Consider the following 15,258-nt stretch of genomic DNA (forward strand, 5'->3'; position numbering starts at 1 on the left):
AATTGCAATGTATTGTATTATTTTTATATATGTGCTTTTATTGTAAGCCGCCCCTCTTGGGTGAGAAGGTGGGATACAAATGCTGGAATGAATGAATGAATAAATAAATAAATAAATAAATTTACCTTCTACTGCTTTCCATTTGAATTTAGAAAATCTGTTGAAGCGGTTTCAGTTCTAAACCTGTCTCATCAATAATGGATAGGATTAAGCATATCTTAATCTACTCACGACAGATGTGCTCCTGGTGAGGCATTTCCCATCAGGGAATATGTATTTGACCTGTTCTGAAGATAGCAAATTTCAGTATGCATAACTCCTGGATTCAGCACCCGGAGTTGACCACATTTCTGCAGGGGTTGGGAGTGCATTTGGACAGTTAAAGTAGTGTGCCACCTATACCCATTCTTGAATATGGCTGATCTGGTTGAAATATGCTTTAGTTAGCATTACATTTGAATGCTGTGATGTGATTTCCATGTTGGATTTGAAAAGCTGTCATAAACTTCAGCTGTTTGCAAAAGCTGCAGTCAGACAGCTGACTATGGTTACTTACAAGGAGAATGTAACTTTTTTATTACAACTCCACTGGACTATAGATCCATTTGGGGCACAATTAAAGGAGCTGATTGTAACACCTAACGCCCTACATACCTCCTTGACGTTGTTTCATATTTTAACTGCTTTTTTATATTTCTGTATTTTAATGAGTGCTTTAAATTGTTTTAGTTATATTTTATTAATCTTTTTATGTTTTATCTGTACTATATTTGTTTTAACACTAAGCCATCAGGAGTCCTGGTTCTGAGGGGAAAGGAGGTGTATAAATAAACATAATGATAATAACAGAAGATTTTGTTGCATTAACACCCCCCCCCCCCCCCGGAAATTTTTCCTTAAGTAACTGTACCATTTTCTTTACTTTATCTATTGTGTTTGAGCAAGTGGACCTTTAAAATGTTAGCTTTTAACTTCTTTGTATTTATTTCCTGTAGTTTGATGTGAGAATATGCATCCATCCTGTACAGAGTTTAGCAAACAGCAGAAAAATAATGTACAGTTACTATTAAATGTTACTATTAAAAGGGAGAACAATAATACATATTCTGCTAATTTTTGAATGGAAAAAATGTAAATTTAACTCTTTTGAATAGTCCTATTGGAAGTAACAAAGACAAACAATTGGGTTGAAATGAGTTGGGCTATTGAGATATTCCAGATTTATATGAACTGTACCAAATGTTGCAGAATTGTTTTACCTGAAAGAGGTAATATACCTACATACTGTATTATTATCGTAATCCTTAGCAGTGAAACTGTTTGACTACAACTCAAAATAAGCCCATACCTAGTTATGTCCCGAGAGTACTGAGGGACTGTAACTATTATTGGAGAAAATTTTTATTTTTAAAATAACAATAAGTATTCAGAATTGTATTCTGCTCACTTTCCAAGGAGCCCATGCTAATATATATGGTGAATTACTGTAATTCTATTCCAGGTTTATTACATTATTTATTGCCCTTGTAAGGAGCTGTCTTTGGGTGAGTGATTCCCCTCCCAATGGTAAACAGTGTGGTACATCCACACTGCACAAATATAGCGATCTGATATTTTTTTTCATTGCTTAGGATGTGTCCTGTGGAATCCTAGTATTTGTAGTTTGTGAGGTTTTTTTTTTGAATTCTCATAGTTTAATAATAAACGGCCCCTTCCCAGTTTACCTGTCTGAACACATCTCCCTCTATGAACCACTGCGGAGATTAAGATCTTCTGGGGAGGCCCTGTTCTCGGTCCCACTACCGTCACAGGCACAATTGGCAAGGATGAGAGACAAGGCATTCTCAGTGATTGCCCCTTGACTATGGAACTCTCTGGCGAAATTAGATCAGCTCCCTCCTATCCTTTAGAAGATGGTAAAGATCTGGTTGTGGGACCAAGCCTTTGGGGCAGTGCAATAGTAGGAAATTTCATTCTGCTGAATGGATACAGTACGGCTGACTTGTGATAGTTTCAAATAATGGTTTCAATGTGAAGATAACTGATTTTAGTGTTTATGTATATTTATGGTTTATTTTATGTTCCAGTATTGAATGTTTGCTATATATATGTTGTGCTCCGCCCTGAGTCCCCCATGGGGTGAGACGGGCAGAATATACATGTTTTAAATAAATAAGAATGACATGCCTGTCTATGGGATGAAAATAACAGGCTGCGGTATGGACATATAATAAGAGCCAGCCTTTCATCAACATGGAAAAGGTACAAAAAGGGGGATAGAGCCAAAAACACTCTAATGGCTGCCTCCACTGGAAGCAGTTCTAAGGCCAACCACACACACTGACCAAGCTGACAAATAGTAGCAGAGGAGGAAATAATGAAGAATTTGCAAACAAATGGAAGCTGGCACTTGGATATCTGGGAAAGAAGACAAAGGTAGATTTGATTATTGCTACAAAGGAGATCTAGTGAAAGAAGACATATGAGTAGTTGTTGGTTAGTTATGTGATCCATGTTTGGGGGTGTTGGAGTTCATGGGGGTTGGGTTCACGGGTGTGGGGTTAGAAGGATAAGATATGTTAAGGCATAATATCTACAGTAAATTTTGATTTTTCATACAGTGAGCACTGGCAGTATACTATTTTGTAAACCTGTTTATTCTTTTGTATAGCTTTTTCTCTTTTTTGATTGTTTTATCTCCTATATACACTATAAAACAAAAATTTATTTAAAAAGATTGTTTGAATTCTCCAGTCCATCCCCCTGATTTACAACCTTCACTATAAATCCTTGCATTGTGTAAGTTGAAATCATGGCAATTGATGATATCAAAATTATATATTATATATTATGGATACACCCTTATTTTGAGCTCTGTATTTAAAGAATAAAAACAGCTGAATTTGTAGAGTGCTTTATAATGTGCCCTCTCTGGATGGGTGGAGTAGAGGGTAAAGCATCTGAAATACACTCCTTATTTTTACCCTAAATGCAATGTTTCTATTTTCTTCTTCAAACTATCTCTTTCTTCTGCTTCTATCAGATATATCAAATTGTGCATTAGCAATTAGCTATGTGTGCACACTTCAAATAGGTAATGCTCATTTCTCTAACCAGTGTATGAAAAATTAAAGGTTTATGACTACAATTGCATTGAAGTTCAGGACCTTCAGAAAATGAAAACTTTGCCTGAATTGAAAGAAGGACGTCTGCTCTTCTACTTGTCAGTTGCTTTGCTGTGTGTTTTTTAACATCCTTTTTATAGACTTATTTCACTTAGCACAGAACTTAAATGTTGAGAAGTAAGAATTCACAGTAGATAGGAACTATGATGTACAGTGGCTTTCCTTCAATTTTGAACTTGTGGCCCAGTTCAGATGCCTGTATGTTCCCTTCATTCCAGTACTTGATCAGCATAATTCAGTCCTCTTTGACATGGAAGACTAAAGACCTTGTAAAACTACAGCTCCCATTATTGCATATCATTGAGCTATGACAGTTAAATTAGAGTCAAACTGCATTAATTTTACAGTGTAAACACACCCTAAGAAAACCCTGTCCTACAATTAAACCAATTTCTTAAGTCTTTTGGTGTTTCAAACCAGTCTTGCACTAACCCCCCCCCCCCCCCAAAAAAAAACACACACACACAAAGTAAATCAATTAGTGAGCTTTCCATGGTAAATAATACCCAATGTCTTAATTTTTTCAAAAATCAGATCATTAATAATTTCAGTATAATAAACTAAGATTTGCCTTGTAAAATACCTGAAATTTTCTATAAAGTGCGTGAAAAAGTAAAATAACCTTGGACACTTACAGTTCCTCTACTATGCCTGTCATTTTTCTAATAGTAATTCTGTTAAGCAGCTGTAAATGATCAAAATGCATTTGGATGATGAACCTATGAATACAGGAATTTAACAAAGACAACCATGTTAAATCTTTCCCTTTGAAATCTAAAAGAAAATGAAAAGAAAGACTTTATCAGTGGAGAAAATAATGTTTTTTTAGCTTCTGAGACTAATGGAAAATAAATAATCAGGGCCAGATTTTTAAAGATCTGTACATGGTACTATTTGCATGTATACATCCTTTTCCTAGACTTTTTGGTGATTAAATATAAAATGGCAATTCAGAATCTTTTGTTATGCTGCTGCGTTTTGTTCCATGATGGGTTCTATAACCATTCTGCTAGGTCTTTAAAATAATTTTTGAATATATGCTTTTCTTATTTGGTTTTTTTAGTGTGACTGTTGCATATAAGCTTTTTTTCTGTTGCTATGCGACTGTTAAATCTAATTATTATTTTTTTAAAAAGCACTGATGGCATTACCATTGGTGAGAATAGTGAAACAAGCAAGGTGAGATTGTACTGTCCAGACTGTGTAACTCAATTAACAGGCATTGTGAGTGGAGTATTGAATGCATGGCAAACTGTGTAGGACACAAATTATTGACAATTACTTTCATGAGTATTTTAAAAGCTTTCAGGGCTTTTTAAGGAGCTGGTGCTGCATAGAGCTAAATGGTTTGAATCTAAATGTCAGTACTTGAAATCTAAATGCTAACTACATATTGCTTACAGATGTACAACTGAATCCCAGAACTTCAAAAATAAAATCTTAAATAAAGAATAGCAATTTTTGAGGAATTATCTTTTAAAAATAGATACTTAATGAGATATTAATATCTTCCCTGTTCCTGTTTTCGCCTCTAAATTTTTCATTTCCAAGGCAGCAACAGCAGTTTTAGATTATATTGGTGTTGTTGTGGATGATAATAAATAATAGAAGAAGAGGAAGTAGTAGTAGTAGTAACATGAAGTTTTGTTGCACAAATATAAATACAACCAGATGTTCGGATTTTTTTTCCCCAGCTGATTTTTTTTTCAGTTTTAAATATGTCTTTCTTGGGAAAAAAAAATCTGTAAGAATTCAAAATGTTTGTTAAAACGTAGGTAATGCACCTTAAGGTTTATGATGCTGCTTTCCATCACAAAATGCTATGGTTTATCATACTTGTTCATGGGTACTTCTATTATTATCTGCCATTCCTAGGTGATTTCTTTTTGGCTTTGCTTTCTTTCTTACACCATATTAGGTTGCCATTAAATAGCAATCATCTTGATGTAAACGTTCTGTTACTAGATTGCCAGTTTCATTTGTTTTATTTTGTAGCAGCACTCAAAATCTAAGCAAAATTAAATGAAGGAAGTGCTTTCATGGTGTTGCACCTCATAGGGAATAAAAACAATGCTGCAAAATTTGAAAATGGCTCTTGTTTATACTTAACAACTGAAGGTAGGGCTTTTTCAACTTTCCACTGTTACACTTCTTTATTTGTGAGAAAATAACGCACCTCGAGAGAACAGACTGCTGGTGTATTATATCATATAGCTCTAAAAACAGCTGTGCCCATTTTCTGTTTTTAATGTTTTATGTCTTAATTGTATTTGAAATATTCTGCATGTGGAAAGTATAAATGAAAATTATAGTCCATAACCTCAAAACATGTCCCTTATGTTTTATAGTAAATTGTTCAGTAGAAATCATAATTCTAATAATTCTATTCCAAAAATGTTCCCATTATTTCCTTTTTCTTATATTCAGAGAAATGTTTAACTACTTCTGCCATATCTTTAGCTGCAAGGCATGATTCAGATTAACATCAAATTTACAATTACAAATAGTGGCAATAATTGGGGAGAGGGCTAATCTTTTAAATAGAAAATCCTAGGACTCTTAAAAGAGCACAAAAAATTCATCTGAGTAATAATCGTGCTTATGCATAATATGTTCACCCTATATTTTACTACTCAGTTTGTCACTTAGTGAAAAATTCTAAGAATTGAGAGTGGATTCTGTTGAAAAATTTAAAAATCTACAAAAAGAAACAAAAAAATGCAATTTTTGTGTCCATCACCTAATGTCAGCGGCTTGGTTATTAAAAATACTTTGAATTTTTCATTTTAAGACTACATATTTGATTACCACAATAATTTAATTCTTAAAATATTACAATAAAAACTGGTTGTGACTAGCCAGAAAATCTCAAGATAAAAACCTGCAGATTTATTCTAGAAGCAGATAAATATAGAATTCCTGTCAATATTCTGGCAGCAACATGTCAAATCTAGAAAATTGACCATTCTTTCTTTGCTTTTAGGATTTGAAAGTATTCTAGAAGGGCTGTTTGGACCCGAATTACTAAAAGATCTGAGTTTGTTTAAAGGTATTATATTTTCTTCCTTTTTTTGCCTTGATCTGCATTTCTAATGACAGAATCAAGCTCTGTTCTGCCTCTAGAAAATGTATGTTACCTTGGTGATTTGTGCTTTCTTCCCTTCCCCCAGGCAATGCTCACAGTTAGTTTCATATTGGCTAAAATTACTAATGAGCGTAACTGGCAGTGGTTTTGGTGTTGCTTAGGAAAATCTGCTTTGTGTGTAGGTGAAAAATACACTTTTGTAATATTGTGAATATTAAAATGACAGAACTCAGACTTGCAGTTCTTAAATTGCTGCCACAATTTTATAAAGCTAGTAATATATTTGTAATGGTTTTTAGCAGTGTATATATTGTAATCTTTTTAGGCGTAAAGTTTTTTTGTTCTTCTATCCACAGACTTTGAGCCTGAAGGTGTCTCTGATTGGTCTTTTGATGAAAATTGTCTTTTCTGCTGTTTGAGAAGAGAAAAAGTGAAGGTAACAAATATGTTCTTTTCCAAAGATTTTGATCTGGTTTTATTTTTGGTGAATGGGAAATAGGAGTAGGAACAAATATCTGTTTCCTTAAGGTAAAAGGAAACTGGACAAAATGAAAAACTAACTGGGTGATAGAGGTTATATTTTTTATTATTTTGATTTTTAGAGGAATTGATTTTGACAAGGGAGTTAAATCTTTTGCTGGATCCAGAGGCAAATGGCACTAAATACCTTTATTAGATGGCACTAAATGCCTTCAGTGGCTAACCATCTGTGAAGTTCACAGAATAGGAACTATGCAAGCCCAGCATACAACTCTTCCCTGTGATTTCTATACATAGTCATTTCCCCTATGTCATTATTTTATGGAGGTCTCTTTTTTACCCTGTCTGATATGAAGACAGGTAAATTGGTAAAATAAAAAGGTGTTATTTGCCAGTCGTCTGCTTTTAGTCCAAGCAGTAGTAGCCTAGGAATTGCTTACAATGGCACCTGTAAGTTGTTCAGACAGCTTTTAGGTTTTGGGGTAGACCATAAAGCCACAATATATTGTAGGTTGCAAAAGTTTTCTGCCCTTCTTGGACATAGTAACTTGATCATATTCCAATTTTTTTCAGATTATTATTAAATAATTTCTGTACAGTTCTCAGTAAATTCATGATATGCTGCAGTGGCATTCAGTTTCCAATATCAAGTGGAGTTTGATTTACATTGCTGTTTTGAAAATAGATGGCGATTTGCAATAATCAGAAGGTTCTTTGTAGAAATGCCAGTATTCCTAATTTTAAGTGTAGATGTAATGCTACACTTGTTGCTCTCGTTGTTTCATTAAACTAGACTCGTAATAAATTGTTTTTTCTTACATTCATTCAGAATCCATATTGTCTATATGAATTGAGAGTTGATTGCCTTTTCCTTTATAGGGATACAGAGTGCATCAAGCATTTATAAAATGCAATATGCATTGAATCTTTTTGAGAGAGTGTAAATTAGATATGAAACCGCAGTTCCCCCCTCTCTTGATCATGCTGGAGGTATTGAGAATTTCGTTTCTTAGCTCTTTCTAAGCTACAGTTTGTTCTTTTTATATGCAAATGAATAGAAATTGTGAAGTAGAAATGAAATGTTCCAAAAAGAAAGTAAATTATTTAATCAGAATCTACACAACAACCCATATCTTGTTAAAACTAAAATATAGAAGTAGAAATTTCAGAATGAAGTTTGGATTCTGAGATAAGCAGACAAACCTTGCCCATAAGCGTGTAACTTATGGTTTATTAAAAAAGCTTTTTTTCAGTGTTCTCCCGTGTTTGGGTAAAATGTTCATCCATTCTGTTCATCAGACAAAAATATTAAAATTTGTAGTATTTGCTTGACTGCATGTTATCTGTATTGCTTCTAAAACTATATACAGTATTAGATCAGAAAGAATCGTGACAAGATCCATCTGGTTGTGGGACATGCTGTGTGAACCTTTGTGTGGTTAAGGAAATTCCACCCACACATTGGAATCTTCACCAGTGGAATGCACTGCCTCAGTGTGATGAAGTATTTTTCTCTGGAATTTTAAAATTGGGGCAGGATGGCCATCTGTTGGAGTGCTTTGATTATGTGTTCCTGCATTTGATTATGTATTCCTGGATGTCCCTTGTGGTCTCTTCCAAGTCTACAATTCCATGTCCAAATTCACTACAAAATGACACATGTGTAGATGTATGTGTTATTACACAAACTCTCATGACATACCAAAGAACTGGGCATACATCTAGCCTTTAAGGAAATATATGGAATGTTCAACCTGATCCATAATTGTCAAAACTTATCCAGAGTTGCGCCTTCTAATTATACAGTGCTTTCCTCCATTTTATCAGAGAGCAAGTGATCATAAGAGCTGTTCTTGTAGATCTTTGATTGAATTTTAATCCATAATGAACGTTTTATACTAATAATAATAATAATAATAATAACAACAACAACTTTATTTTTATACCCCGCCCCATCTCCCCGAAGGGACTCGGGGCGGCTTACATGGGGCCTTGCCCGATAAAACAATCAAATATCAAAACACAGCAATAAAACAGTTATCCAATAAAAACATCAATTACAGTAAAAACAATCGTTAAAATCAACATAAAACATACAATATTAACACTGGATACTAATTCATACAACCCAGGCAAAGTGCAACATGTGCCGAAATGGGCCGAAATGGGGAAGTTAATTTCACAGTTTAAATGGATAAAGTGCAAAATAGCATTGGCAACATCTCAGAAAAGGGGGCTATTATAAAATGGGCAGATGGATCAGTCCAACATCTAATTAGGTGTCAAAGGCCTTCTGGAAGAGCCAGGTTTTTAAACTCCTATGAAAGGAGAGGAGGATAGGGGCCTGCCTGATCTCTCTCTAGGGAGCGAGTTCCAAAGCCGGGGGGCCACGACGGAGAAGGCCCTCTCTCTCGTCCCCACCAACCGCGACTGTGAGGGTGGTGGGAGCGAGAGAAGGGCCTCCCCTGACGAGCGAAGAGAACGTGCGGGTTCGTAGGGGGAGATGCGGTCTCTAAGGTAGGTGGGTCCCAAACACGGGACCTTTGAGGCCCCTTTCAGCTCTTAATTACATGATTCTGTGCTCTCTGACAAGATTTTTATTCATTGTTTTCTGTATTTTATAAGTGCCCGATATCATGTATTGGGAATAGATTTACTGATTTGAATCCTGATGGTAGCTCCATGGTCACTGCAATTTACATAAGTGTTATTTCAACCTTGAAGAATTAATTCATAGGCTCTACTCTAGTTGGTACGACCAGCAGGATTTATAGCAATGTGTTAGACCTGATTTGGTCTAAAATAATTGGGCTGTACATAATATTCTGCTTTAAATTAGTAATATGAGTATTTCCCCCTTATCTCCACTTTGAAAATAGAACATATGTACTGCATATAATTGATAAAATAATTTCTGAATCACCTTCCAGCCTAAAATGGCCCTTATGGTGATTTTAAAATTTAAAACATTTTAAAAATTTAATACACACAGGAAAGCAATCCTTTAAGAACAGAAATCAAAGTGAATTCATTTGTAATTATTCTAAACTAACTTCGCTTAAACTAAACAGAGAAGAGATCAGACTAACATAATGGGATAAAGTGTTTGACAGTTGGGTAGCCTACGTATAGAAGGACCTATTTCATATTCCAGTCAACCTACCCAGTCTTGGTAGGTAAAGGATATAAAAGGACCTCCCAAACAAATTTTAAATGGTGCTTGTTGTACATGTATCATGAGGACATTGTGACTTCTAACCATGTAAGATTTTATAGATAAGGGGGAACAGCTTGAACTGAGTCAGAGGTTAGTGCCCCAGGTTACTCCCTACTTGTGATAACCATTATGAATGTGTGTGGATATGTGTGGAGATGGGTAGAAGTGGAGCTACATTTTAAATCACCAGAAGAACAGAAACCTTAAGTGGTTCAACTGTTTATTTGAAACCAAAATGATATTGTTACTTAGCCACTTTAACTCTGCCAGGTAAGAAACCATCTTTGCTTTAGTGAACATTATACATGAATATGAAGGTGGAAAAAATGCATCAGTCATTGTACTCAGTATTTGCATCTAGAGTGTGAATGGGATATAGTGATTTTGGCATTGGAGAGGTCGAATCTCCTCAGCTGTGGAAACTTGCTGGGTAATCTTGGGCAAGGCACTTTCTCTCAGCCTGAGAGGAGGGCAACAGCAAATCCACTCTGAATCTTGCCAAGAAACCCCCATGAAAGGTTCCCCATAGGATTGCTATATGTTGGAAATAACTTGAAAGCACGCGGCAGTGACATATTTGCATCCGAAATGAATGGAATGTATCTGTGTTCATTTGGGTAGAATGGTTGCCCTGTGAAGGTTTCTCCCTTCATGTGTATTCACATTCTTTCAAGAAAGGATAAAACAAAGTTTAGGTCAGCACTGCCTATTAGCAGAGTTTGTTATCTAAGATTTAAGATTTCTTCACCGGTTTATGCTAAGATCTATGTGAGTGTAAGGATGTCTTGGTTGTGATGATTTTTACCGATGTTCTAATATTTTTTATGTTCATCCATATTCTGGAAGTATTTCTGGGTATATTTAATTGGTAAGCTACCCTTTCTTGCAGCCTAACTTAGGGTTTCAGTTTGATGTTTTCATTGACCTGGGTTTTTGGTGTGTGTGCTTGTAGCTGGACAAGTACATTTTTTGTCTTGGCTAGTACGTGTAACCAGAAATAGTTGCTGTCCTAGTAAAAATGAAATCAATTATGGGGTTGCTGTACAGAATGGGCTTTCCAAGTGCCCTTGTTTTCTTGTGTCCACCTTCATCTTGGAGTGTTTGTACTATATTTTTCAGCAAAATTGTTTATTGCCAGATTTTTTCCACGTGCTTTTTCAAATAACTGGATCTGCAGTTCCTTGATGATTCTTTATAAGTGTGTTAGCGTGTCACAACTGGCTGTAAGGCTATGTGGATTCCTGTTGTGTGAAACCATTAAACATATTCCAATATATGTGGGTTAGAGAGGTGAGCATGGTTTTAGGTTTGGAAGCAAATGCATTCCCTACGAATATAAAACTTACTTATTTCTTCTCCACCACAAACTCTTTCACATCTACTTTTGTTTTTGCACTGATGGAGTTTTAATAGCACTTTTGCAGCATCTTGTTTTATTAGCCTGTAGAGATTTCAGAACAATTCTGTCCCATAAAGACATGGTAAAAATTGTGATGTTAGTCATTTGATGTTGATGTAAAACATCAGGTTCAAGGTAGTTTGTTGATGTAAAACATCAGGTTCAAGGTAGTTTGACCTGTAAGGAACATATTTTCAACCAAGGCTTTTGTAATTTAGGTTTTTGAAAATTTTGTGAATATTTAATGGTTTAAATGTCAATTATTTCATTGTTATTATTTAAATTAGTTGTTTTAACTAATGTAATGCATTTTATTGTTTGTTGTTTAAATTTTTACTTCTTTTTATGCAGGTTTTGAACGTTTGCCTTTATTATGTTGGAAGCCGCCCTGAGACCCCCTCGGGGAGATAGGGCAGGCTACAAATAAAGTATTATTATTATGTTTTGTTTCACTATATTAAAAGCTAGTCATGGAAAAGCAAATCTACAGTGTTCATAGAGCATTCCATTCTTAGGTTAAATTTAGATATAAATGGTAGACCGATATAGGTCTGCTGATTGCTCTCAGGTCTTATAAAAATGTTATATCAGTTATTGTCTGACAAAACAGTTAATCACTGCCTTTCTATGAGGCCAAAAACAGGAACTTTGTGGGGCTTGTGCATATCTCCAGGTTATTCTATGAGCTATGTTTCCCCTCCATTTGCTTTTTGTTGCATTTGTGTTAAGGCAAACACACCATCCTTCTTACTTTCTTTTGGCCACAGTTCATAAGCCAGCTATAGTATTTTGTGAGGGTTGTTGTATGTTTTCAGGCTGTATGGCCATGTTCCAGAAGTATTCTCTCCTGACATTTCACTCACATATATGGCAGGCATCCTCAGAGGATGGTAGTAATGGCCATGGTATGTCTTCCACTCTTATTTCCTTGAAGATTTTTTTTCAGTGTAATCTCATTTGGTACGGAACTACTGCAGTTATTAGGCAGTCTGCTATGTTTTCTCAGTGCCTTAGTTAAAAGGACATTGCACTAGTTTTCCTGATGAAATACACAGTGAAAAACTTCAATAAAGGGAAAATGTTTTCCCCTTTAAGTTTTGTATTTAACCTTTTGGTTTTTTTATAGTCAGCATTTAGAATTTTAGCATCTTTCCTTCTACATAACCAGTGAGCTAAGCAGAACCCCACCCTGAGTATAAAATACATAATTATGACTGCCTTGTGTATTGAAATGTATTGATTTTGTCTCAGAATTGTCCTGTTATGCAATTAACTGAGCAGTTTTATTAAAGTCAACAAGGAAGAGAGGAAAAGGTTTGGGTTTGTGTGTTTATGTTTCTCTTCTTCTTTTCTCTCAGGAACACTTAGTCAGTCTGGATGAGCCAGCTTTGGAAATTGAGCACCAAGCTCTGCTTAAACAAGAGCAAGCAAAGATCATTCGGTTTGAGAGGCAAGCGGAAGAATTCCTCCATGCAGTCTTTTATCGAAAAGGTTGGTGATCACAGAAGAATAAACTGGTTACATTAATGACTTGCATGGTAGTCTTTTTAGTCTTTGAAATAGCAGCATGTTGTTTCCACAATAATCTTTGGGGTTAAGACTTTCAAATATGTTATAAAGTATAGTAGTTGTCTCTTTTATTTGTCTGAGTCATCACTCCAATGTATTATCAAATGTCTATTTTAAAAATATATTGTAGAACCACAGGCTTTGGAAGAGTATAGTAAAACGCCATCTCAATATTCAGTACATTTAGCCATTGATTGTTTTGACAGAGAGGCTGTTCTATTAAAACTGTCTTAAATATTTTGCATCTTCCTTGAGCACAGGGATAAATAGAATGAATAAAATCCCATTCTAGCACAGATTTTTGATACCATCCCTTGAGTTTCCCATGAAGCCTTTTGAAAAAGTATTTGAAAGGCTTTCATTACTTTCTTGATGTTTATTGTTTGCTCTCCAAAGAAATCTTGCTCAGTCACATATTACAAAATAAAAATGTCCAAACACATTATGAAAATAACAACATGCAATGGAGTAAATTTGGGGTCATTTTTAAGATTTAGAACAATTTCTAACATGCATTAGAAAGTTTTTATGACACGCCGTTTTGCAGGCGTGTGTAATTGTAGTCCTAGAATTCTATCGGCTTTAGGATCTCATTAGCCTTTTTGGGTCAAGTAAAAAAAGTAACCACATAAACTAATATCCAAAACGAGATATTAAATGTTCAGTTTCTCCCATCTCTGGATAAAACTACTATTGTAAAACTGTGACATCCTTTTAAAATTGTTTGGGTTAAAATCCAGATACAGGCAGTTGCCAAATTATGAACAAGATAAGTTCTATAGGTTTGTTCTTAAGTTGAATTTGTTAGTTGGAACAGGTACATTTTTAAATATATAGCTTTGGATATCATAGATAATGATTAACACCCCTGTGACATTTGTTTCAGTATCTATGCCCCTGTTTAGAATATTTCACCCCACTTTCTGCCCCTATGATAATGGGATTTTGAAAAATGTGGTGTGTTGTGGAACCTAGGATTGGTGATAAAGTTTCAGTGGAGACACCTTTTCCCCATGATAACTCTTTCAAGAGTGAATTTCCCTTCCTAGTGGTAGGTCTCTCTCCCTTCCTGTTGTGTCAGCCCCATTCTTAACTGTGAGTCGTTTGTAAGTTGAATGTTTGTAACTCAAGGACTGCCTGTGGTGTGATACAGAGAAATGGGTTTATGTGTCACATCACTTTAAAGCTGTGGTAAGAGGTAGCCTATTCGATAATTCATTCCAAATATGTTGACTTCAATCAGAGACACCCCAATGTTGCATTAGTGTGAGCCCAAAGTCCTGAGGTTGTAGTTTGGAAATGTAATTAAATAAAAAATGGTGAATATTTGCATTTAAATGCTTTGTTTTAAAATGTATTCTACATATAACTACTTAAATGTTCTGCCATTTAGACAGTCCTCGGGTCTCTGACCCCGACATTCCCCTAGTGGCCCGCGAGATCATGCAGCGGATGATCCGACAATTTGCTGCTGAATATACCTCAAAAACTAGCTCTACTCAGGATTCCAGCTCGCCCAATAGCACAAAGAACCAAAGCCTGCTGAAAGCATCTCCGGTGGCCTCATCCCCTGCGGGTGCAACTACTCAGAACCCTGTGCTCAGCAAACTTCTCATGGCTGACCAGGACTCGCCCTTGGACCTCACTGTCAGAAAATCTCAGTTGGATCCTAGCGAACAAGGTATGCACACCATGCTTCTGTTCAGTGCTTCTTTCATCCACTTGAAATATATTACTGACTAATGTATAAGTGACTAGCCAAATGGAAAAAAGTAGGACTGCATAATGAGAATAGAGAAGATCTTCATAAAATATGCTTACAAAACCACAAATGTTGGTTGTTTTTTTCTCCCTATTATTCACATTCCAAAATGATTCTGGAATTGCCAGAAAAAGAAACATATGTTTTGGAAGAATTTATGCTAAATTAATGGGTTTGGTAGGCAATTTTGTCTTCAGTCATATTTGATAATTTTTGGAAATGTGCTTAGTGGAATACCTTTAATGGAAAACTGAATGTTCGGGTTGTATTATTGCATCTAATTTGGTAAATGCAGCTGTGATTACTTCAAATTTAGCCTTGAATTTATGTGTGAACTTTGTTTTCTGTACTTAATTCTGTGAGCTCTCTTTTATAGTATACTTTTATTGTATGGTGTTTCCCCACTTATTGTGGGGGTTCCATTCCAGGATCTCCCGCGATAAGTGGAAATCTGCAAAGTAGGGAAACTATTTTAATTTTAATATTAAAACATCATTTTAATTTTTATGTGGTCTTTCTCCCCCTTGCAAGCCCCTTCCCTACCAGTGCCGGCTGGGCCCT

At 35.4% G+C, this 15,258-nt stretch overlaps 1 protein-coding gene across 1 annotated transcript in view; it reads left to right on the forward strand.

Annotated features, from left to right (window-relative positions):
- lcor (ligand dependent nuclear receptor corepressor) overlaps positions 1–15,258 on the forward strand; it is a 54,896-nt gene that overhangs the window by 22,620 nt on the left and 17,018 nt on the right. Inside the window, exons 2-5 of the mRNA XM_062976347.1 lie at positions 6,169–6,234; positions 6,627–6,706; positions 12,725–12,857; positions 14,329–14,616. Of these exons, the coding sequence (XP_062832417.1) occupies positions 6,169–6,234; positions 6,627–6,706; positions 12,725–12,857; positions 14,329–14,616 (567 nt within the window). The remainder of the gene's footprint in view (positions 1–6,168; positions 6,235–6,626; positions 6,707–12,724; positions 12,858–14,328; positions 14,617–15,258) is intronic.

Source organism: Anolis carolinensis, chromosome 3 (genome assembly GCF_035594765.1).
Source record: "Anolis carolinensis isolate JA03-04 chromosome 3, rAnoCar3.1.pri, whole genome shotgun sequence".
Taxonomy (NCBI): Eukaryota; Metazoa; Chordata; class Lepidosauria; order Squamata; family Dactyloidae; genus Anolis; species Anolis carolinensis.